This window comes from Sitodiplosis mosellana, unplaced genomic scaffold (genome assembly GCF_009176505.1).
Source record: "Sitodiplosis mosellana isolate CC-2019 unplaced genomic scaffold, AAFC_SMos_1.0 Smas_scaffold_6089, whole genome shotgun sequence".
In the NCBI taxonomy this organism is placed as follows: Eukaryota; Metazoa; Arthropoda; class Insecta; order Diptera; family Cecidomyiidae; genus Sitodiplosis; species Sitodiplosis mosellana.
The window spans coordinates 93,850-118,856 of NW_022601330.1; the positions used below are offsets into that span (position 1 = coordinate 93,850).

Sequence of the window (25,007 nt, forward strand, 5' to 3'; positions counted from 1 at the left end):
ATTTTATTCCGTATTAAACACTCACCTTTCTTTTATGTAACACACAGTGTTTATTTGAACAATTTGTGGCAACATTTTGGACAGTTGAAATTTTGTGATTCAACAACAATTTGAACTCAAGTCATTTAAATCACAAAATCAAAAGTTTAAAGGATTTTATAAGAATTTTTTCGGCAAAAATTGATGTCAATATCCGGTGTTACTACTAAGTTTGAAAGTGAAAAGATACATCAGTCAATAAAAGTCGAAATATTTTGTTGAAGCAATAGTGGGTATTTTCAACCAAACCAGTTCCCTTCAGTTGTGACATCGTTTGGTCTACTTATTTCTTCTGGAAATATTTTTTCAATTTATGAATCGTTCCATTTCCAGATTTAATTTATTCACATGAAATTTTTGTGTTTTCAACTTTTAGAATCGACTTAGTTAATTAGTCTCTCAATAAGTAGTCATTTTTCGACTTATTTGGTCAGTGAGAATATCAATGTCTCGTGTGAATGTGTATGTGTGAGAATATTTATTTTGTTTTGTTTTGTTCGTTTTCAATCTGAACAATGTAAAATCGCGTCCGGTTAATTCAATGGAATTGGTTAACGTTTCAGTCTGAATAACGAAAGTGAACTTTGGAGCTTGTAATCAATACATTACACTCGTATCATATTATTCGTTTTTACAACTATGTTCAACTTATTTCTCACTATTTCTCTTGATAGTCTTGACGAGAGTCTTCAATATTTCCAAAAGGAAATAGAAGTAAAATGTTCAATCAAATAAAACGAGAATAGATTAAATAGAAAAAAATAGATTGAAATCTTGAATCTGTATACGGCACAAGTTTATTCCAAAATTGAACGTAAATAGAAGCATATTGTAGAAAAACATTTTCCAAAATCTTCAAGACGATTTTTCTAAATAACAATAAATATTTGAAAGTTTTTTCAATTATTTATTATATAAAATTTCGTATAACATTTTTTTTCACCTTTCTAGTTAATTTTTTTGACGAAATAAGATTCATATGAATTTAATAATGGACTCAAGTCGATCACACCACTTATTGCCGGTACCAAGGAGAAATCCATTTCCACAGCGACCTTGGATGGAGAACAATGGTGCTGCAGCCGCAGCGACTGGCGCTTCTGGTCTAAAAGGTTTGTTGCTTTCATTTGCGTTTGTTTGGCTTCAGCTGCTTTTTTCCTCTACCGCAGATTTAAGCTCGTAATTATAATAATTGTAAAATCACAAGATTTAATTTAAATTTTCTGAGACTTTAAAATGTTGGCTGTAATATCATTGTGATGTTTAATCCGAATAGACAAATTCACACACACATGCTCACATACATCATTTTTTTCATTTTTGTTTGAATTTTTTTTTTATATGGACGAAATGATTCTCTCTTGACTAAAAGTTATTGTTTTACATTTGTCTAGGTATTGTTGCGGGTGGCATTACCGGCGGAATCGAAATTTGTATCACATTTCCCACCGAGTATGTGAAGACGCAGCTACAGTTAGACGAAAAGGGTAATTTAACCATTTCAAATTATGGTTCAATATATATGGGCACGGCCACGTAAGACGAAACCACGGAAAAAAGTTAAAAGTGAAGAAAAAATGGTCTTAAAGTTATAAGATTGCTATGAAATTTTGCACCAAACTATTATTTCCTAAACTCAATATATTCTGAGAATTTCATGGAATTTGGATTATTTTTTCTTATCAAAATTGTCAAATTTGCGATTTTTTTTTGTCATTTTTCGACTTTTTGTGGATTCTTTTTCGAGGGCGTAAATTTCTATCAAAAATTTACAAAATCAGTAGGTTAAATACATATTCTTAAAGAAAAATGTTCAAATTTTAATATTCAGTCGACAGAAATCACATACTTCTTATCGCATCCTGTTTTTTTTGTCACGAAGTTTGTACCTGTAAAGTTACTGACGTTTCGTGTAACGTTACTTTAACGTCTGTAGATCCACCAAAAATATGTTTTTCAGCGTAATCACCATTTCTATCGTTTCTTTGATCCTTTATCGTGAAATTCTTGGTTATGACCCGAAAAATAAATCGCTAGATTCGCTAATTTTTTTGAAAATATAAAGCAACCTCGAAAATCACTTCCAAAATTATGTAACGTTACTGACAACTTTGAACACTTATAACTCCGTAATCACAAGTGATAGACAATACTTTAAGCCATGGCCGTGACCATATATGTATGCCTCAATTATATGATGAAAGCTGAAAATTGTTTTTCCTCCAGGTGGTAGTAAAAAGTATAATGGTATTGGCGATTGTGTTCGCAAAACCGTTAAATCGAACGGGGTTCTAGGCCTCTATCGCGGCCTGTCGGTGCTCTTATATGGTAGCATTCCAAAGTCGGCAGTGCGGTAAATAACCAATCGATCGAATAATTTGCCATATCAACGTTAAAACGATAATTTGCCATATCATTTTGCTACAGTTTTGGGGCATTCGAATCATTCAAGAAACGCATGCAGGATCATAATGGTCAATTGTCTGCAGGTGGGAAATTGTTAGCTGGCTTAGGAGCGGGCGTGGCTGAGGTTTGGAAACATTTAATTAAAATGTTTGACATCAATGTTTTATTGAATGTTACTCTAATTATTAATTGATGCAGGCTATTCTCGCCGTAACTCCAATGGAAACAGTCAAAGTTAAATTTATCAACGATCAACGCAGCGCAAACCCACAATATAAAGGATTCTTCCACGGTGTATCAACGATCATTCGCCAAGAAGGTATTACTGAGTCAAATAAGAACCAGTCATAAACAAACAACATTTTCGAAATAATCTCTTTTCGTAGGTTTTCTTGGTGTCTACAAAGGTGTTACAGCAACGATAATGAAACAAGGTTCCAATCAAGCAATTCGGTTTTACGTAATGGAGACATTGAAGGACTTGTATAAAGGTGATCCCGAAGCACGATCTGTAACCAATTAGTAACAAATTCAGAACAAAACGGATTTTGCCCATTTCTAGGTGATGATCCGAAGAAACCTGTTCCGAAGCTAGTCGTTGGAATGTTTGGTGCTGTGGCCGGCGCAGCCTCAGTATTTGGAAACACACCAATCGATGTAGTAAAAACACGAATGCAAGGTAAAATACTCAATTGTTTCCAATATTGATTATTCTGAACCGATGATAATCACAATTTAAATTTACTCCTAAGGTTTGGAAGCGTCAAAATATAAAAATACTGCCGATTGCGCCATGCAAATATGGAAAAATGAAGGCCCATGCGCATTCTACAAAGGAACTGTGCCACGATTAAGTCGTGTCTGCCTCGATGTAGCGATCACTTTTATGATTTACGACTCATTTATGGATTTGTTCAATAAATTCTGGCATTAAACATATCAAATATATTCCATTAATAATTGTTAGAAGCTTCTTTTATTTAAGGTAATGTCGGGTCATTTGGGACGTCGGGTCATTTGGGACGGTGCCATATCTCCGAAATTTGACAGTGACTGTCAAATGTCATTGCTGCTATGTTAATGGCACGCCAAATGAACACTATTGATGGTATTCCGACGAGTCAAGTCGCATTTCTTGTTATTGAACTAGACACATGACAAAAAATTGTGAATAATAGTCAAATTTACCATTTTGCCGACCACTCGAAATTGAATATTTTCCAAACAAATTTGAAGGCACGACTTTTGGACGGCAAAACGCTTGAAAGTTTTACTTGAAGACTAAATTCGAAAGTCGTGACGCGATATTTTTCCTTATTGTAAATAAATTTTCACAATAGCGAATGCGAAAAACTCTTTTGAACTTCGTACCCAGGGATAATACAGCGTCAAAGCGTCACTCAAAATGATATCAGTCATTTTGAGTGGTAAATCCACGCACAGGAGCGTCACTCCATTTTAACCTCGCCAAGAGGTTTTTCATCTGATATCACTAATTTTGTAAGGCAATTATTCTCGGAAAAAATACACTTTTGCCAGAAATATGTCTATTTTAAGGTCTTATCATTGGGAAATTGTAATTTTTCGGATAAAACATTTGCATCCACATTTCACAAGTTTTGTAAATAGCAAATTTCCACTTTCATTAAAAAAGTCCCATTTTCCCCTTATTGGACATTGTATAATGTGATTAAATTTCAAAATATCCATTAAAAGAGTTTTGAAGTAATTTTAGACACATTACTTCATTGAAACATATTAATTCCCAACCACCAAAGCTCTGGAAAGTGCATTTTTTATGTATCCCCCGAGCAAAAGTTCAATTTAATACATTCAGATGCCAAATGCCGATTTATGACCAAAATGACAACGAAATGGATATTCAAGTGTTCGTGGACTCCCATTATTTTCACGAAAAAATAGCAGTTTTCTAAGACCAAAATGTCGTCAGAGGTCACGTGTTTTCCGAACAAAAACATCATTTTCAGTGAAAATAGAGCAAGTTGAAAAATTCACTTCAATCCGACCTATTTTTCGACCATGAAATGCCCTCAGATCGCATTGTAACCACTTTTATCACCACATCGATTGCTCGTCGAAAATTAAGCGGATATGGTCTTTCGTGAGCCTTTTTCAGCCAGTAGATGCGTATTTTTGGCAGCAATTTCATCGTAGAATGCGACTCTTCGTACAAATTCCGTTCATTGATGAATCGCCTATGCCCAGACTTCGAAATACGAATTTTCCCGGATATGTGGCATATGCCACTTTGTTGGTATGGTAGCCGGCTATATACGCTCAGTTTTTGGTAAAAGATTGTCGGGCTGATTTTTGAGAAATCGCGTTTGGTGTGAAATTTAAGGGGGTCGATTTTTCATAAAAATCGACTTTTTTCTTTTATATCACATAAACATTGGCATGTGTGTATGGAACTTTTTGAAGGTCTTCTCAAATGATACCGAGCTGACTTTGCCCGATGGGCGTCTGAGTTGATCTAGTGTGCGAAATAAATACTTGAAAAAATCGTATACATGCAGGCTAGTGAAGCCATAGCCAGCTCTCCTGTAATGCAAATGTCAATCTGAGGACGGATTTCAACGTGCCCCGACACTAGCTACAACTAAGGCATATGCGCATCGGAAACTGAAGAAGGTACGGACAAATGGAGACACGCACATCCAAATCAATACTTTCATAAAAAACCATGGTCAAACTGCCAATGCCCATAACTTTTTCGTTTTTGTACCGATCGGGGCACTTGGACCGGCGTTGGAAAGGTGGCGAGGAGGAGCTTCTCTTGGACACCTCAGACCACCCCCTGGGTACCCCCTTCGTAAGATATGGGTATAGATTTGAAAATTTATCGAAATTTTCCAACCGCTATATTTTTGCCTAGGCATGGGGCCACACTTTAGGCATGGGGGATATGGTGTTTCCGACTATTTGAGCCAAGACCTTTCCAACGGTACCTAACATGCCGGGGCCCAAATATTGCCCTGAGAAAATAGCATATTTACTGTATATATACTCGTGACGCAAAAACTGGCATTTTTGATATTTGGCTTGAAATGCACAGTTGTTAGAGTGTCACTTGTCGGACTATCGTCCTCCGTGATAAATAAATAAATGAAAACGCTTTATATAGAAAAACAATATTTTTGGATCAACACTGTACACAAGGTGAATACTGAACAGTGTCACTACAAGGTAAGTTATCTTTGTGAACAATATTTCAGACAGTATGCAGCCGGCAGTTGGCTATTTTTCAACCAATTTAATTTTTAGGACAAAATTTACTTATTTAACATTTCCAATAAAAAATTCAAGTCGTGCTTTAAATCTGTATGATTTGAAACTAAAACTGTTTAAATATTGAATGAAAAAATCATCGTTCATTGTTTATCATCTTCTTATTTATTCACATAGTCAAAATGGAAAACAATTCATGTCTTTTTTTCGATAGCAAGAGTATCGGCCAAATGCTTATCGACAGCATCGTCCAAAGCATTCAGGAATGTGTGAAGGTCAACTGAGTTTTTGTGGACGAACCAAGCATGAGCTAGCAATGGTAATTTTCGCAACGACCGTCCACTCAACCCTTCGCATTTTTTAGATATGTCTAGTAAATGAATCGCACCTTCAGAATTCCATTCATCATCGTTTTCGTTTGGATTAGTCACGATTTTAACCTTTTATAAATTGTAACAAGAATTAAGATAATGTATATATATATACAGTATACATGCAGGGAAGAATGGTTCAGATTTTTGGTACGATGGATTTTTTTCATAGAAAAAAAAACTTAAATTAGATATCTACGAAATTTATTTTTCAGACAAAATTTGTATGGAAGAAAATAAATTTTGTTTAACCCTCTAATGCATACAACCGCCTCTAGACGGGCAACGTTTGAATGCCTGTACAATGTAAACCGTACATCGGATCACATTGCTTTAAATGGAATTTTTATTCGTCAATGTTTTCTCTTTATTTTTGTCCTTAGCAATATTTGTCTATGTAGTGTGATTGTAAAGTTATAAACAAAAATGTGTGCAAAAACAAAAATTTGACAAAATAAATTATTCGAACTCCAAATTAGACACATTTTTGACACTTTTAAACAATGGATTTGATTGTTCTCTGATTTATGTCAATCGCATTTCCTGACTAAACCATGAGGCATCCAGGATTATGAATATTTTTTAAATTATCTATGGCCAAAAATCAACCAAGGTAATGCAAAAGAGGGTTAAGATATCTTAATTTTGGTTTTTTTCTACGAAAAAAAATCCATTGTACCAAAAATCTGAACCATTCTTCCCTGTGTGTATATAGATTCCGAATGAATTTACCTTAATTAATTCGTCAATTCCAGTTTTGAATATGTGATATATAGCCACTGGGGTAGGGTACCCTGGGGGAATGAATTTCCATTAGATAAATTTGATTAACAATAATATATTCAAGGATCCCACTATACCAAGATACTACAAGGTAAGTTACCAGATAAGATATTTAATTAAGATACTATACCAACGTATTGCTTAAGATCAGCGCGATCAACGAAGGCAATATCAATCGAAGATGATAGATTGGATGTAGTCAACACAAGGACATTTGTTTGTCTGCGCAGCTGATCTAGTTGTGTGAGTAAAGAATTTACTACGCGAATGGAATCTGATGGCTCATGAGATGATACGGAATCACGAGCGTACGCAATCGATTCGACTTCATCTATCAAAATTACAACCAGAGACAATGGATCTTCTGCCACATCTTTGATCGTTGTGAACATTTTCAATACCAATTTGCCGCTCTATGGATGAAAAGAAACATATTATTCTAAATCAAGAGTATAATAAAAAAATATTTATGGATTTTGATAACATACTTCCGAAAACCATTTCGAAAACAAACTGTGGCTGTTAATTTCGAATAAATGCGTGTACCGAAATCTGTGTGTGTAGAAAAAAATCCTTATATTGACAGCTACCATATTTTTGGTTTGATAACAATAGAGATTGATCGTCTCACCTGTCATTCATATGAATTGATATTTTTTGAGCCAACGATTTGCAAAGCGAGGTTTTTCCAGTACCTGTTTTGATGATTTTTTTATATTAGTGATTTCATAAATTTGGTTTGATCATGTTAAAATATATTAATTCTGGGATTACCTGGCGGCCCATGCAGCAGTACCAGTTTATTACAAGAGATTGCATTGATGTCAACATTCTTAAGGGCAAATAACATGATAGTCTTGGAAAATCGCAGGAGATTTTCTTTGAGATCGTCTTCGTAATGTAAATATTCCCATTGTCCTTGAAATTCTCGATTTGGTAGAATCCAATGTTGAGATGCGGGAATGTCATCATTATCACCGTCCGCAGTTTCAATTGTTTCAATTTCCGCATTATAATTATTCACAGTGTATGTGAAAAATTTGACATCTTCAAATTCAGCGTCATGTAACAAAATTGGCTGACTGATGGTGACTTCCTCGACCAATTCGGAAATCGAAGATTCCGTGTCACATTTTACAAGTGGTTGATGGCTTTTTTGTTGTTTCAAAAAATCGAACACAATACGGTGTAATTCCTCATCAGAAATTGTCTTCCTGCAAAATCAAAGTTATTGATAACAAAGTTATGGATTTGTATGAATGAAGATACTTACGCTGATTGTCTTCGAAGGATTTCCACGTAGACGGTTGGAAGAATTGCATTAATATTGCAATCCATTTCGATGGAATCTCCCGTTGAAATATAATCCATGTGCTTACCTTCGTCGATCTTTTATGTTAAATACTGACACTATTTCAAAACATTAAATCTATCACTGACATTTGAATGAAGTTGTTTGCATATTGGTTTGGAATTATAGCACGTCAGCTCGGATGGGTTCGGGGCTTTGATAACACGAATTTTGTATTCAATGATTCAAATTCATTTTATTTTCCGAAAATGAAAATATTAAAAAAAAAATTAAATCGAAATGGTTTTAATCAAGTAGTTTTATTTTGTGAAAGGTTGACATTTGATAGAATCTCCATGAAGTAGAACAAAATAAATGTGTTTAGATAAAATCCTTTAGTGTGTTCGATAAAATCTTCGTTATGATACTAACTTGTGTTCAAAAAATTCTTTTATTCTACTTTGCGGCTCGTATTGTAATGCAAAAAAGTAATCATTTGGTCGAATTCATCAAATGGATTGATTGATTTTCAGGTGCAAAATTGTTATACGCTATTAAATTCTGGTTCGGGTAATTTCATCGAGTTTTGGAACATTTGCAACAAAATGATACATTTTTGGAAAATGCTTCAGGTTGTCGTTCACAATTAGACATGAATACAAGCTAATAAATACGTTTATTTTTTATTTTTAGCAAAGGACCCCAGAGTCATGTGTGAATGCAGCAATATCAATAGCGCACATCATTCTAATGGATATCGACGATATTAGACACATTTTGCAAAATTATTTCAGTTAAAACGAACAAACCATACATTAGGGTGTACGCTGTACGTTTATTGAATAACAAAATACATCAAGTGTTGCTATTTTCTATGTTTCTTAGCGCTATTGACTTTAGAAACATACAATGGATTATTTTGTTTTAGCTGAAATGCTGACTTTGATTTGTTATTGGCATACGATCTTTTCCGCTTGTTACTGTTGCTGCTTGCAGTAGTCCGAGAGAGGCGCTTCAATTCCGGTGGAACAATATAATCTGGAACATCTGCCAAGTGTGCTTGCTTTTTAACGGTACCCAATTGTTTGTCATGTCTCAAAAGTTGCAAGTCGCGCGGGTTGTTATCGAAGAAGCTTTTCATTTTTTCACAATTGATCATCTCATTTTTGATTTCTTTGACTCGAGCATCTCGAATAGCAACTTTTGTGATGGCACGCCACGCATCGTTGGCTCGATATCGGAATGCATCAACCTTTTCTAATTTGAATTGATAGTTTTTTATTACATCAGTTTCGCTTGAATATCCAGCCTTGAGATGTTCCTCCACTGCTTCCAGAAGTGGTTTTTCTGACATATCAGCGAATGATAGTACACTCCCAGTGTTGTTACCCCTGGCTGTTCGCCCTGCTCTATGCACATAGGAGCTGACGTCCAATGGAAAATCAAAATTGATCACATTTGATACGTGTTGAAAATCAATACCTCGAGCAACACCAGATTCTTTGTCAACTTTTCCAACTTTTGTCTGCTTAATTTTTGGTTGATTCAAAGCCTGCTCATCGGATGCAATTATTATATCGTAAAAATTGCGATTAAATTGTGTGACGGCATGACATCGCACTTTGGCCGGAAGTTCAGAGTTTAAAATACATGACTTTATGGAAAATTGTTCCAAAAAAAGTTTTAACCTGGAAACAGAAACAGATTGTTACAACACATTTCTAATTTTGGTAAACTGAACTGGATTTTGTTTATTGCAAGTGCAAACAAAATCAGCAAAATTGGTTATTTTCAAGCTAACGCAAAGCGTCATCTCAATAGTCCGAACATATAATAAACATCATGGATAAACAGATCAATCTTCGGCGGAACAAAATGACATTACTAAATGAAACTTACTTGTAGCATCGATCGACTGTATTTACCTGAGGGGAAATCACAAGGAAAACATGAAAATATTGGAATGTATTGAATAAATATGTAATGAAAACTTACGAATACAATACTTTTGCCGCGGATCAGTTCTAGCTTAAGGAGAGAATACAAAATGGCTGCTTTATCACATTCTTCTGCTAAGATTCGATAATGTGACAACTGCGAAACTGGAGCCAATTCGGGTTCCTCGAGTTTCAACACGACAGGATTGTGTAAGACAAGTCTTTTCAGTGTGGTGACATCATCACTGAGCGTAGCGGATGCCAAAATTGCTTGATAAATCGATGGCAAATAGTTGAGCACTTCTTTCAAATCATCTTCGAAACCAAAAGAAAATACCAAGTCAGCTTCATCTATGACTATTGTTTCTAAAGCATCTAGTTTAACAATGCCCGATTTTAGTTGAGTCAAAATTTTGGCAGGCGTTGCAATTATAACATCCGGTCTTTCCGCAAGCATATGTTTCACTGTTCCCGGATTAACTGTTGATGCCAAATCGATGGAACGAACATCTCTTTGGCATTTTATTGTCAGTTCATCGAAGGAGGACCTGATTTGTTGACATAGCTCCTTGCTGGGTGCCAAAACTATCGTTGTGATTTTTTGTTCGGAAATTGTAGCCTCTTTTTTCATTTTTAAAATTTTCTGAACCACTGGAATTGCAAATGCAGCTGTCTTGCCTGGTCGAATAAGGAAAACTTGGTTAAACCATGCTACAGATTTCATTTCAATTATCTTACCTGAACCAGTTTTAGCTCGTACCAAAACGTCGTTACCTTCCAACAGCAATGGAATTGCTTTCTCTTGAATAAGCGTCGGTGTTAACCAACCTAGTAACGCAATCGCTTTTAAAATCCTATCGTCCAATTCCATTTGATGAAACTGCAGTTGCTTCTCTTCAGTGTCACTGTCATCAGCCATTATTTCTGAAATTAAAATGAAAATAATCAATGCAGGCTCAATAAATTGAAAGACTATTGAATGATCATCTTCAACAAATATGAAATCAGCGAGAAGATTAGTCATTTTCATGCGTTAGCCAACATTTCTCATGATGGTAAATGATGCTAACTCAATGGTCCAAACAATTTTCATCATAATCAATTAATGCGATTTACTTATTTGCAAATATACTGTACTCTCATCTATGAAAATATGAAACAAAATATAATAATAAATCCAATGTGTTTTGCGTATCGTATTAAATAGACATGTGCTCCAAAGCTCACGAGTGATTGAATAGATAGATTTTGACATTCTTTATTTAACGTTAAGTTACTAACAGGTTGAAAGAAAAACTTTAGTACTTTAAGCATGGTTCACATTGACAAAATAAATATAGACAACGGTTGTAATATTTCAAAATGATATAATATTGAATTTATTGCATACATTTTATGTCACAAGAAGGGACAAAATACAATTCGAAATTCAGTTCGCCGCATTTCATTCGTATTCAATGGCCTTTAACAGTAAAGCATTCAGTTTTCTTGCTTCCAAACCAATTGTTTGTGGTTCATCTGGGTTTTCGTCAGTTGCGGTTTCGAAAACAGCCGGTATAGCGAGGCCGTACATTTGACATGTATATAATAAATTCAAAACTTCTTCAATTACTACGGACGGCAACACCAATGTTTGTTTTGCCAATCGAGTCAATAGCCCGAGGACACATCTTTTAACATAAAACCATGTGTCTGGACATAATCGAGCACCAGCTGTAGCATTGTCAAGTGCGTGTGCTATTCGCGATAATCCAAATTCATAGTTTCCATTTGCACAATATAATGTTCCGATGACTAGATTCACAATGCACAAATGCAGACAATGACCATTTACATTGCCCTTCATTTCTTCTGCCCGTTCCACTTTACGCATTAGATCTTCAGCTTCTTCATTTTGGTATGTCATTATGTACGAAACACACAGATTTCCTGAAATACCAAATTCAATCGTGTAAGTCTTTTGTTTACATTACATTTGGTGAGGAAGATTGAATGTATGATCTAAACCCAATACTGCAGCTGAAACGCTTAAAATGTCTCCATAATTTTGTCGTACAATTGGTTCATAAAATGCTGCGGCTTCTTTGTACTTGTCACCCCGCATGAAAAGGACATGTGCCGCATGGAGCCGCCACAACGGAGACTCTGAACAAAATTCAGCTGAAACATAAAGAAGAAAAAAACAATTGAGCACCTAAAATTTTTTTTAGTAAAAATAAATGATAACTTAAGTGCGTGAATTTTATGTTGTAGTATTTTCGAAAAGTTTATTGCTATATAGCATAGTTACCACTTGACCGGAACTCTCGTTCGGCTGTTGCAAAATCGTCATCTAACCAAAATAGCCATGCTCTTGCCATAGCAACGGGTAAAAAGTTTTCCAATTCTTCTTCATAGTCACGAAGTGTTTTTTTGACAGCATCATCATCGCCAGAAGCGCGACTTTCTTGAATCTTTGCAGTTAACGCACGTAATTTAGTGGTAAGTCGTGTGGCTAACTTTCCTAATTTTTGATCGGCTTCCTAAAACAGAGACATTTATCAATATATTTAATCATACGCAACCATTAGTTTTCTAAATGAAAAATACATCACGAGAAGTTTGAACAGTGATTATTGCATCAAGCAAATCATACAAAAATGTACTCAGATATTTGTACGTAAGATGGGCGTGTTCAGCTAGTATATCGGCAGCTGTGTCGTACATTTCATGTTTACAACATGATAGAAGGACGTTGGCAAATGTTTCTGCTGGACAAGTTGGCGGACCTATTTCAAGTAAAAATGCCAAACGTCTTAAACTTGTACCAATGCCTCCCGTTGTGTCAGTTAACGCTAAATTGTGTAAAGTCACTGGATCCAATTCGGGCTCACTACGAGGTGGTAGATCCCTGTCGGAAGAACGACACATGAAAAATGTAGGGAAAAAAATTTATTAAAACGAACATTAGGGCCTCCCGAGCACCATCCATGTTTCCTTCTTGATATTCAATAGCAGCCTTGAGGTTCAAACTCTGTGTTAAGCCAGATGCAGCGAGGGAAGGCGGATTTCCAACACTTGATTAAAATTTATAAAATTAATTAATATTTTAAATCAAACTGTTTTATTAAAAGAACAAAATAGACAGCCAAATATTAATGAAAACCTTCGAGCGCCGCCTTCATTTTCGAATTGTGCTCCGATCCCAAGTTCTGGGTAGTTTCGAATTCCCCGTTCAACAATTTCTGCAATGTAGTTGAGAGCTTGGGCATTTTCCTTCCGTCGATAATGGCACATAGCCGCGTTGTATGCAATCAAAGGATTAAAGCCACCATTTTGAAGAGCAGCTGTAAATCTTTGGAGTGCCTCATCAAACACGTTGGCTTGAAACAATAAACAGCCTTCGTCATTTAACGTAGACTCATGATACGGATTTCGTTGGGCCAATAAGGTTTGGGTGCTGTTGTATTCTTCGTTGAAATATCGAATAGCACATTGCAATTGCAAATTTTTTTCCTTTAGATCGGGGGTATCAATTGTTGCTGTTATTTTAAATGCTTCTTCAAAAAGACCCGATTGAAAGAGAGATAAAGCAAAGAAAAATTGGTATTCTGCTTCATTTGGCACTAAAATGCACAATTGTTCATAGCAATTGGCCGCTTCAATATATTCTTGACACTGATAATAGCAGTAACCAAGCAGAGACAATCCAGCACGACAATTCGTTGATTCAGGTATTTTACAAAGCACTGATATTGCGTCCGTGTACCGTTGTTCGTTGATCAACGAATAAATGATTCGCGTATATAATTCACCTGAATGGATATCGTTCTTTTTGACAAACATTTTTCTGCACTAATTCTTTATTTCTTGAATATGGTTGAAAATATTCTCTCTTAAGAAGCGTGCTTCGTTCGATATAGTTTTAATTTGTCATTTGTGAAAACCATAACAAATCTGTTTCCATAGTTACTAAAAGTTTTTTTTAATTGAAATTCTTATCGATTCATTTATATATCAACAAGTGATTTAGTACATACCTTTCGCCCAATTTTGAAATCTAAAAAACTTGGAAGTGTCGTGATAATATAAAATTAGTTTTGAGCATTGTCATTAGTTATTATTCCATTCCAGATGGAAATAATTCAGGTATGCGATATGAACAATGTGCCTTCTTTTCATCAATGTATAGTTTAAATGCTCCATCTCACTGCTAACATATTTATGCATTTTATTGTTAACATATCACTTCAGAACGGCAGAATCGCGATTGGGAAATTGAACAATAATAGATGCTGATCGCATAAAAGATTACATCATTGTCTGGTGGACGAAACAGTATTATGTATATACGTATATTATTTGAATCGTTTGTTCTAATTGTGGAATCATTTTAACGCATAAATTAGTGTGTTCAATTTGTTGCAATTTGTAGCTAAAAATCAATAGTTTCATTCTCGTAACTCAATTCAACCGAAAAAAAAACAGAAATTACTCCAGGCAATTCCATATTGAGATGATATCATACGTTATTTCAAACATTTTTTCATGAAAATTTAATGTATTTTCTTCCATTTATCACATTCTCTGTATCGTAATTGATTCTGTAAAAGTGATTAATACTTCAATAGAAAAAATTCAAACATTTTTTATTCATTTCAAATCCAAACCATCGATCCACAGAGAATGAAAACAGCGTATTTATAAACAAAAAGAAACACTGATCTGAACTGGACTTATCGTAGCAAAAGAGCGTTACATATCTATGGGTGAGATTGAGAGTGGAGTATGTTTTTTCTTCGATTTATATTTTCTGCCCCCCCCCCAGTTCGAAAAATGAAAAGTTAATTCCGGATTCGGAATCTGGGGAGTTAGTGCTGGTTTGTGCCAAATTTGTAGAGTTCGTGCTGCAACTGGGCACGAGCACTAACTCGCCAAAGTCAGAAATTTGGAAAAAATGAAAAATTTGTTCGGCGACTCCACCTCAGGCCACGAATCTTGTTGTACTGAGATTGGTTTTGTAAAATTTGGAGTTAGTGCTGGTAGCATGCAACATTTGAAGCCCTTTTGCACCCCTTGTTTCCGAGCACTAACTCACTAAAAATGAAATTTTGTCAAATTTGAAAAATTTGTATGGCGACTTCATCTTAAGCGGTAGATTCTGATGTACTGAGATTATTTTGGAGTTTGTGTTGACCTTGTCCAAAGTCTCAGAGTTTGTGCTATCACTAGATGTGAGCATTGACTTCATACAGTTGAAAATTCTAAGAAAAAATGGAACATTTGTACAGAGCCATGAAACCGAACTGTCAAACTACAACGGGGACCGCGTAGTCGGTTGTCATTCGTTGCGGAACGCGCTAAAAGTATGCATAAGTACATGAGTACATATTTCAAGCATTCTGGTTAAAAAATATTTCAATTATTTATAAAAATATACCTAGTGTATTAATATGAAAACCCATTTTTAATAACATTCTAGAAACGTTTGAAAAAATACCGAAAAAGAATATGAACTTTCTTTTTTTTGCTCAGAAATTCTTTGCTAACATTTTTCTTGTTTTTGATTGACAAAGTGAGGTTAAGTATCTACTGACATGTTCAATGTGTAGAACAAATTTTTGCACTCGGTGGAACAATACCGAGTAGTCATGAAACCTTGGAAGCGAACGTAAATAATGAGAAAATTGAATTAATTGATTTCAAAATACATTTGAACATCAGCAAATCTAAAGAAAACTTAGATAAATATGTTCATGTTGGAAACATTTTTCTAAATTTGATAATGTGGATGTGTCATCCAAATCATTCATTGCATTTAAATAGGAAATAAAGAAACAACATAATTTTACACAAATATTCATTTTCCACTTGATTTTATCATTTTTATTCACTCCATGAATAATATACGTTCACGAAAATACGTTGTCTTTTTCAAACATAGTAGTTCAAATTCAACGAGTCATTCTACGAAGGTGCACTTAAGACTGTCTGGAGTGTATTTAATTTGTACTTTATTCTGACAGCCGCGTTGTAATTGATGATGACAGTTCGGTTTCGCCCCTCTGCATTTGTATGAAGGAATGTTTTTATATGGATACGAATGCATTGCAAGACGATGGCACTTCATCTAAGACAATGGCACTTCATCTAAGACAATGGCACTTCATCAAACTCAACACGAAACTGTACAACGATTACGTGGACAAAATGAAATTCTCGCTCAAGTATGATGCATCGAGATTTTGGCAATATGTCAATTCAAAGAAGAGCACCGACAACTGAGGATTTCCAGCTCAATATCAATTTTGTGCTTGAAGAGCTACACGCTGTGAACACCAAGAAAGGTACGGGTCCCAATGGTATGCATCCATTGATACTAAAAAATTGTGCGAGTCATTTGGCGGCTCCAATCACCGAGATTTTCAACGAATCTTTGTCAACTGGCCATTTCCCTGACAAATGGAAACGCTCTAGTGTGACGCCCATTTTCAAAAAGGGGGCAAGATCGAAAATAGAGAACTACCGTTGCATTGCTAAGCTCAAAACTGTGGCGAAGTTCTTTGAGCATTTGGTGAACGTCAAACTTTTGTCCCTGGTACAGGACAAAATCACCAAAAAGCAACACGGCTTTATGAAGTCCAGATCCACTGCATCTAATCTCACCGAATTTACCAAGAGAGGCATAAATTCCGATGCGCAAGTGGACGTTCTCTATACGGACTTCAGTAAAGCGTTTGACAGAGTTAACCACAAGCGATTGATTCTGAAACTCAGATCTGTCAACCTGCCAGACAATCTTCTTGCTTGGATCGAATCATACCTGTCGAACCGAACGCAATTCGTTAAGTATGGGAGCAGCGAGTCAAACGGATTCAACGTGTCATCTGGCGTCAGCGGCGTATCCAGACATGAATTTCAGGGGGGGGTTTTTCGATTGATCTAATTTTCAAGGGGAAGGCGAAATTTTCTTTTCCAGAGTTGGAAAACGCTTTGAGAGCCAATATCTGCTAAAGATTTGGAGAGATCATTAATGCAGGGGTTTTGTGCGTTGCCGAAACCTGTACGTTCTTGTTTTCTTACTGCGCACTTCTTTTCTACGGTGAAGCAGACTGCTTCGTTGATGTGTATAACATTACGGGTAAAACACCGGCGCTCCGAGGTTTTCATACAAACTTCCCATGTAGACGATCGGAAACAGGCAAAAATCGAAAAAAAAAGTTAAATTGTTTTTTTCGATTCTCATACAGTATTTTTTTGCCCAATCCATTGGTGTTATCGCCACATCGAAATTCGTGCTCCTTATCACTTAATTTGCATCATGTGATAAATGCGAGTGACATCATCAATAGCTCGAGAATCAATTGAAATGAAACACACGGAAAAATATTCGAGTAACGGAACAATGTGATACAGATCCATTCATATGAAACAATGCGAGAGGATTCGTTCATACTGACACTGCAGACAAAAAATCTATCGAAACGGAACACCGCAAAGCGAAATACTTAAAACGGCACATGCTATGTTTAATTCTCACGGATTTCTTTTCCATGTTCCATTTTAATGGATTGCTTTATTTTTGTTTCGTATCTGTGTATTGAGCGACGAAAGTCTCATGTTCATTTCAACCGCATCAAAGTTAATATATAAGTTTTCGTAAAAATATCATCATCCCCTAGAAATCGTCACATTTGAATGGGCGGACAGAGGAATATCATCGAATTTTCTACAAGATTATTGCAATTTATTGAATGTGTTCGGTATTTTCATATTCAGCTGCACAAGTAAATGATTTGCGAATATCGAACTACTTTTACAAAAAAAGGTTAAATATAAACTTTATACATAAAATTTAATCAAAATCAAATGACGCTATGCCTTCTTACGTCAACGCCAACTGGTGCAAGAACAAGTACTACAAGCACAACGTACGTCAAATTCAAAAGCTTGTATACAAATATATACATGTGTCAATTGCTTATTGAGCGGTTTTCTGTTCTCAAGAAATATTTTGAGTTTATTTTTATTAAAAAGCGCGAATATTTTTTTTTTCAATGCAAGAATTTAATCTTGTTATTTTAAAACGTAAAATCAAACATTTTTCTCGTGTTTTTGCGTGCTTTTGTCAACACAAGAGTAACTTAAGAATTACGAACAAATGTCAGTTCATTTGTTGACGTTCCACGTTCCGATTGTTTCAATGACAACATGAAGTGACATTTGTCGCAGTTATTCATGTTGATGAAAACACGTGAAAACACAAAAATTTCATTTAATTTTATATTTTCTAAAATATTAGAATATTGTTTTTTTGAGTTTTTCTCTTTGAAGCAATAGCAATCAATATTTATACAAACGTGGTATTTCATTGTGTAGTTTGTGTTTGTTTTGGTTTGTTGATTGGTTGATTCATGTCGACACAATGATTCCAATAGTGATATGCTGTGCAATTGAGGCTTGAAATATTTTTTTTTCTCCTATAATATTTTTTCCCTCTCCGGATTTCGGGGGGGTTAACTTTTTATAGCTATGCATACGACACAGAAATATTTTACATTTTTCGAAACAAAATGAAATACATCAATACTTCTTATATATAAGAACATTCCTCAAGGGGGAAAGTACTAGATTTGTATAATTCAATCAATGCAATCTAGTACAAAAATAATCCCAAATAATCCTTCGGAATTCTCGATAATGCTCAATAATACTATTCATAATATCAATAAATAATAGGGAACTATGGTCAAGTAATTGATGCTTGCGTGCATTTGAATGCCTTGAAAACAAAGTGGGTCGATAGTAGATATGAATTGGTGAGACCTAGAAGAACACAAGTTTGTCAAACGTTGTAGTACACAAGATCTTCTATAACATTGCTGAAGACAATTATCTCTTATCTCTTACCAATTGGGCGCAAATCAAAAACATCGCTCATGGCATGTTTTTTTATCATCCTTCGCGTTTTCTGCGAAACTCATAGGAGATGAGTGAGAATTGTCTGAAGCAAAGTTGCGGAAGGCCTCGAGCCCTATAAATTTGCTGAAGACGCCAAGTCGTTATCTCTTATCAGTTCAGCGAAAAACGCAAAAAATCGCAATTGTACAACAAAATTCGTGTTTTTCGCTGAACTCATAAAAGATAGATACTCGGCGTCTTCAGAAAATTTATAGGGCTCGAGGCCTTCCTTGTTATCTCTTATAAGTTACGCGGAAACCGTGAAAAACCGGGACGACCCGCAAAAAATGAACATACATTCTTTTAACCATTGTTAGTTGCAGTAAAATATACTTCTCATTATTGCTACGACGTTTGACAAACTTATGTTCTTCTAGGTCTCACCAATTCATATCTACTATCGACCCACTTTATCTTCAAGGCATTCAAATGCACGCAAGCATCAATTACTTGACCATAGTTCGATGTTATTTATTGATATTATGAATAGCATTATTGAGCATTATTGAGAATTCCGAAGGATTATTTGGGATTATTTTTGTACTAGATTACATTATTTGAATTATACAAATCTATTACTTTCCCCCTTGACATTCCTTCATACAAATGTTCCATTTTTTCTTCGAATTTTCAACTTTATGAAGTCAATGCTCACATCCAGTGATAGCACAAACTCTGAGACTTTGGACAAGGTCAACACAAACTCCAAAATAATCTCAGTACATCAGAATCTACCGCTAAAGATGAAGTCTCCATACAAATTTTTCAAATTTGACAAAATTTCATTTTTAGTGAGTTAGTGCTCGGAAACAAGAGGTGCAAAAGGGCTTCAAATGTTGCATGCTACCAGCACTAACTCCAAATTTTCCGAAACCAATCTCAGTACACCACGAATCATGGCCTGAGGTGGAGTCGCCGAACAATTTTTTCAAATTTGACAAAATATCATTTTCAGTGAGTTAGTGAGTTAGGGGGGCAGCCACATGTACCTGATTTTATGCGCAATGAATAATAATAAATAGTCTTACCTCCGTAAGACGAACTTTTCCGCACCGTTTTCATAGCGTTCAGCTTTTATTCAGATTTTGCCTAGGAAATTCATAAGAATTTCCCCACACGAATTTCGAACTGGCGAAGCTGTCAATGGAATGTGTGACTGTGTGCGCTTTTTATATGGTTGACATCACATCGCATCGCATCGCACATCGACTAATGTTCAATTCAAAGAACATTTTATTTTTTTCTTTGATTGAACATGTGCTGTGTAATTTTTCGTTTCATGAATTGTTTGTGTATGAAGATTTTGAGCAGTTTTTCAGAAACTAAACCAAAATTCGTTTTAAATTTAATGTTTCTATCTCTTTATTGAATGAGAATGCAAAAAAGTATTGATTTGGAAAAATTGGAACAAAATGTGACGAGTTGAAAAAAATACCATTTAAAATAACCACATTTTTCTTGACCAAAATTATAACGCGTCTTTTTTACATTGTATTTATAAGGCAGCCCTTTGAAACCATAGAACAACATGAATGAACGAAGGAGTGATTTGAAACTCTCATACAAAAGCGCGATTTTTTGCAAAATTAAGAACGAAAAAAAATGCAAGAAATTTTGAATTATTATACCGATTTGATACGAAAAAGGTAGATTAGCGGTTTTTCCTGGGCCCCTATTATTTTGATGAAATAAATCGATTGGGTGTGATAAAAACCACCTGGGTAGCCTATTTTGGGTACCTCCCGAACAAAAGTTCGATTCTTTGAAGGTTTTTCATAGGCTAGGTATCCTAGGTTACATCTGGGGTGGCTGGAAATTTAATGGTTTCCAAGTCTAACGAAGCACAAACGTTTGGTACTTGCAGAATTTCATTTCCTATTCTGGTGTTTGAGCAATCGTGCTAACAAATTTTTGCGTACAGCGTACAGGGTACGACACACCCACATTAACATAGCAAAATAACCACCATATCGTGCTTTTTGGTGTTGAAAATGGATAGAAAAATGGTTTTTCGGGGTACCTAGGTTTTGGAGTGATTACAATACTTTTACACACGACATGGGCGTGCGGAAAAGTAAAAATGCAAGAAATTTTGAATTATTATACCGATTTGATACGAAAAATGTAGGTTAGAAGGTGCTAGGTTGTTCCTAGGCCCCTATTATTTTGAAGAAATAAATCGAGTGAGAGTGATAAAATCCACCTGGGAGCCTATTTTGGGTACCCCCCGAACAAAAGTTCGATTTTTCAAGGAATTTCGAACTAACATACCAATTTAATACCAAAAAGGTGGGTTAGCGGGTGCTAGGTTGTTCCTGGGCCCCTGTTAATTTGATGAAATAAATCGATAGGGAGTGATAAAATCCACCTGGGGAGCCTATTTTGGGTACCTCCCGAACAAAAGTTCGATTTTTTGAAGGTTTTTCATAGGCTAGGTATCCTAGGGTACATCCGGGGTGGCTGAAAATTTAATGGTTTCCAAGTCTAACGAAGCACAAACGTTTGGTACTTGCAGAATTTCATTTCCCATTCTGGTATTTGAGCAATCGCGCTAACAAATTTTTGCGTACAGCGTACAGCGTACAGCGTACAGCGTACAGCGTACAGCGTACAGGGTACGACACACCCACATTAACATAGCAAAATAACCACTTTAAGGTGCTTTTTGGTGTAGAAAATGGATAGAAAAATGGTTTTTCGGGGTACCTAGGTTTTGGAGTGATTACAATACTTTTACTCACGACATGGTCGTGCGGAAAAGTAAAAACATTTTCACACCAAGATAAATATCGATAGTTCCTTCATAAATTCAACATGAAGACCATATTCGATTTGACTACTTAGCAGCTTCCAACAATATTTCTGTTCAAACATCAATTTAGAGAGAGAGAGAGGGAGAGAGAGAGAGAGAGAGAGAGAGAGAGAGAGAGATAGAGAAACAGAAAAAGAGGGGTTTGAGTCGAAAACCAACCAATTTTCATTTGTAAAAATATAGTTATTTCAATTGTAGCTGTGATCGAAGATAGATTCGATATTAAATATCAATGTTTGAGAGAGAAAGTAAAACTAATTGAAATAAACGAAAGGAAAAACCATAAAAATTAAAATTTTACATGAAATTGCATATATTTGACCAAAAGTCAATTACACCCAGTAAATCGGTCGCTTTATTTTTGTCGCAAATAATCATTTTATTAAAACAATCATATCAAAAAGTCTTCGTCCTATAGAGAGTTGTTGTTTTAGCACGACTATTTAATCGTGATTATTATGAACGTTTTAATTACTATGTTCATACGTTATGCTTGCTAACATTATGTCAAGTGCACGTTTTGACTTTCGATTTTGTCTATGTTTTCTACTACACTTTGACTTTGTTTTACAATCTTTTAATTGCTCGCCATTGTAATGAATTATTATGTGTTTGTTGGGATAATATCAAATAACAACACTGCCATTGAAATTGCCCAGTTCAAGTGCAACCAGCGGGAAAACTATTTTAGCCGCACGCATTGTATATGTATCTTGCAACTATATTTCTTTTTCGAGTGTCGCTTGGAATGTACGTGCGTTAGTTGTGAAAATTTCGATCATTCGAAAAATCATGCTGAAAAATTAAAATACAGTACATAGTATTTCATAAAAACAATATTTTTGAAGAAAAAAATCGAAATGAAATTCAACCAGCAAATATCGACCATTTTTCTGATATTCGTGATTCAACTGAATTTGGGACTATGCAAACGAATCAGGGTAAAAGTGAAAATTAAATGTAATGATGATAAAAACAAATTATAACAATATGTTCTCATGTTACAGAAGCGGCAAATCTATAGAGAACAAGTTCAGCCGCACACAGGTGGTAAAATTCCGGAGTCAGCATTTGAAACAGATCGTCTTTTACTGAACCGACTGCAGAAGGAAGGAATCGCTGTGCCCGATGGAATTATGTTGGAACAAAGAAATCCAAAGGTACTGATCAAACCAATTGACTCAATAATTTTTATTCAACACTAGAATGTTGTTAGGAAAAACTTACACTTGTGTTGTTGGCGGGTCATCAAAGATCCAGGTATTTCATGGACCACTGCTCGAATCGTGTGTTAGGAATCACTTTCATGTCTTCAGCAAAATTTTAGCTCCACTTGTGTACTGTGTAGAATAATTTTTATAATTATAGCACTCGAAAATATTCGCTCCTTCATCATTGAAAAATCATGTTTTGTGAATCAAGTCTAAATTACAGCAATATTATTGTAACAACTTTCCAAAAAAAAAATTCCAAGAATTGCGGAAAATTAAGGTTTTCCGAGTTGAGAAAATCATGGATCTTGGTCAGAGGGACAACTTTGCTAAATATCACAATTGAACCCGTGCCCATAAAAACGAATTATAAAAACGTCGCCGAACAAAGCGAAACACCTATTTGTTACTCGTTCAATTCGGAACAAATTGTACACTGGTATGTTACGCCGACAAATCTATGTTACGTTTTGATCGGCGATTTTTTTTTGTTATTCGCAGGGGGATTACAGATTGACAGTTGAGCTACATGATATATACTGAATGAATAGTTCTGTAGCTTGCCGTATATGTTATTGTAGGGCAAACTGCGGCGCTAGTGTGCTTGTGTTTCAATCTGCAAACCCCCTGGTAATTCGTTTTTATGCTCACGGGTTCAATTCAATAGAATCGCGTCTTGAAAGACATAAATCCTTCAACATGGTTGAAATATATTAAAAACAGGCTTAAGTCTACCTTTCGGTCGATAACTCTTGATTTTTCCAAAAAAAATCAAATCACTGGAATTTTTTTTTGTATACCATTCCTTGTAAAGGTTGAAAAAACCGATATCATGCGAATTTCTACATATTTGTCTACTACAGATGAGCCAAATTCCATAATTTAGATAAGTTTTGGGCTCATATTCGGTCTTTCTTCGGCGATATTTTATTTTGAAATGTTTAGCAAAGTTGTTTCTCTGGCCAAGATGCAAGATCTATTATTTTCTTAACACGAAAAATCCAAATTTTCCACCATTCTTGAGAAAATTGTGAAAATCGTCGCATTTATTGCTGTAGTTGGGACTTGATTCACAAAACATGATTTTTCACTATAAAAAACGGATATTTTTTCAACACAATTGTTAGTGCTGAAATTTTGCTGAAGACATGAAAATTATTCCTCACACACAGTTTGAGTTGTGGCCATGAAACATGTGGGTCTTTGAAGACCCGCCAACAACACAAGTGTAAGTCTTTTTATTCAACCAAAACGGGTTGTGTTGGAAAATAATTTGAAAACAAAAATCAACATGGAAAATAAGGGGAATCCAAGGTTTGAAAGAAACATAATACCATCTTCACAGAAATTATGAAGTTCAAAAATGAAAATTGGTCTTGTAAGACTTAAACAACACAGCAGCATTAATTTATTTGATTTTTTCATTCAATTTTTAATTTCACTTAAGGTTTTTCCATATTCGCATAATGATTTGCGACCTGTGTTCAAAGTGCTTGCAACTTCGGATAATCGGTTCACGGGTGATGCTGGTGATATTTTTCAAACTATATCACCAGTTGGCAACTATGAAACGACTTATCCAATTCCTCGCATCACTGAAGATACACTACAACAAGCTCCAGTTCAAACAACAATATATCATCCAATCTATAAAACTTTCCTTCTGCCAAATCCATATCTTCAAGATCCAGCTCTTGCAGCCGTACCACAAAAAGACTGTAAGTTGTTTGAATTAACATTCAATCATAGTTATTGAATTTAAGTCAGCATCATATCTCATCATTTGCATTCAGTTCATGCGCCATTTACAAGTTTTCGTCAATCGATGCAATCACCATTATCAATCATGAGCTTTGAAAAGTCAAATCATAAATACCCGCACTATCATTCTACACTCAAATATATTCATGAAGATTATGTCACCTCACAGGTAAACATACATAATATGTATTACATATGTGTCGTTGA

General features: G+C 35.2%; 5 protein-coding genes across 12 annotated transcripts in view; 2 read left to right on the forward strand and 3 right to left on the reverse strand.

Moving 5' to 3' along the window:
* The window catches only part of LOC129573460 (tricarboxylate transport protein, mitochondrial), a 4,518-nt gene extending 1,104 nt beyond the window's left edge, over window positions 1–3,414 (forward strand). Inside the window, exons 1-10 of one of the 5 annotated variants that reach the window (XM_055453954.1) lie at window positions 7–268; window positions 416–501; window positions 991–1,151; window positions 1,434–1,526; window positions 2,266–2,392; window positions 2,467–2,569; window positions 2,644–2,764; window positions 2,832–2,936; window positions 3,008–3,124; window positions 3,198–3,414. In XM_055453954.1, coding sequence (XP_055309929.1) covers window positions 1,019–1,151; window positions 1,434–1,526; window positions 2,266–2,392; window positions 2,467–2,569; window positions 2,644–2,764; window positions 2,832–2,936; window positions 3,008–3,124; window positions 3,198–3,379 — 981 coding nt within the window. In that variant the 5' untranslated portion in view covers window positions 7–268; window positions 416–501; window positions 991–1,018 and the 3' untranslated portion in view covers window positions 3,380–3,414. Of the gene's footprint in view, window positions 854–990; window positions 1,152–1,433; window positions 1,527–2,265; window positions 2,393–2,466; window positions 2,570–2,643; window positions 2,765–2,831; window positions 2,937–3,007; window positions 3,125–3,197 lie in introns of all 5 variants that reach the window. The other 4 variants (XM_055453956.1, XM_055453953.1, XM_055453952.1 and 1 more) reach the window with 4 other exon arrangements.
* A 2,422-nt stretch (window positions 3,415–5,836) lies between these two features.
* LOC129573459 (pachytene checkpoint protein 2 homolog) lies at window positions 5,837–8,280 on the reverse strand. Of its 2 annotated transcripts, none has more exons than XM_055453949.1 (7): window positions 8,122–8,280; window positions 7,623–8,062; window positions 7,480–7,543; window positions 7,337–7,400; window positions 6,979–7,261; window positions 6,798–6,859; window positions 5,837–6,134 (listed from the first exon to the last, which is right to left on the reverse strand). In XM_055453949.1, exons 1-7 carry the CDS (start codon window positions 8,217–8,219, stop codon window positions 5,889–5,891), a joined length of 1,257 nt encoding a protein of 418 aa, XP_055309924.1. In that variant the 5' UTR covers window positions 8,220–8,280; the 3' UTR covers window positions 5,837–5,888. The 2 variants fall into 2 exon arrangements, with proteins under 2 accessions (XP_055309924.1, XP_055309926.1); XM_055453951.1 differs by having other exon boundaries at window positions 5,997–6,134; window positions 6,983–7,261.
* Window positions 8,281–8,950: 670 nt separating this feature from the next.
* Window positions 8,951–11,334, reverse strand: LOC129573458 (probable ATP-dependent RNA helicase DDX56). 3 transcript variants are annotated; one of them, XM_055453946.1, is made up of 5 exons: window positions 11,214–11,334; window positions 10,815–11,000; window positions 10,135–10,754; window positions 10,039–10,064; window positions 8,951–9,827 (listed from the first exon to the last, which is right to left on the reverse strand). In XM_055453946.1, exons 1-5 carry the CDS (start codon window positions 11,329–11,331, stop codon window positions 9,005–9,007), a joined length of 1,773 nt encoding a protein of 590 aa, XP_055309921.1. In that variant the 5' UTR covers window positions 11,332–11,334; the 3' UTR covers window positions 8,951–9,004. The 3 variants fall into 3 exon arrangements, with proteins under 3 accessions (XP_055309921.1, XP_055309922.1, XP_055309923.1); XM_055453947.1 differs by having other exon boundaries at window positions 11,193–11,323; XM_055453948.1 differs by having other exon boundaries at window positions 10,815–10,999; window positions 11,219–11,308.
* A 145-nt stretch (window positions 11,335–11,479) lies between these two features.
* Window positions 11,480–13,965, reverse strand: LOC129573457 (tetratricopeptide repeat protein 30 homolog). Its single transcript, XM_055453945.1, has 6 exons — window positions 13,222–13,965; window positions 13,022–13,132; window positions 12,666–12,966; window positions 12,367–12,598; window positions 12,084–12,236; window positions 11,480–12,005 (listed from the first exon to the last, which is right to left on the reverse strand). Exons 1-6 carry the CDS (start codon window positions 13,899–13,901, stop codon window positions 11,521–11,523), a joined length of 1,962 nt encoding a protein of 653 aa, XP_055309920.1. The 5' UTR covers window positions 13,902–13,965; the 3' UTR covers window positions 11,480–11,520.
* Window positions 13,966–22,537: 8,572 nt separating this feature from the next.
* The window catches only part of LOC129573464 (uncharacterized), an 8,835-nt gene continuing 6,365 nt past the window's right edge, over window positions 22,538–25,007 (forward strand). The window contains exons 1-4 of the mRNA XM_055453961.1: window positions 22,538–22,769; window positions 22,836–22,988; window positions 24,487–24,757; window positions 24,833–24,986. Of these exons, the coding sequence (XP_055309936.1) occupies window positions 22,689–22,769; window positions 22,836–22,988; window positions 24,487–24,757; window positions 24,833–24,986 (659 nt within the window). The 5' untranslated portion in view covers window positions 22,538–22,688. The remainder of the gene's footprint in view (window positions 22,770–22,835; window positions 22,989–24,486; window positions 24,758–24,832; window positions 24,987–25,007) is intronic.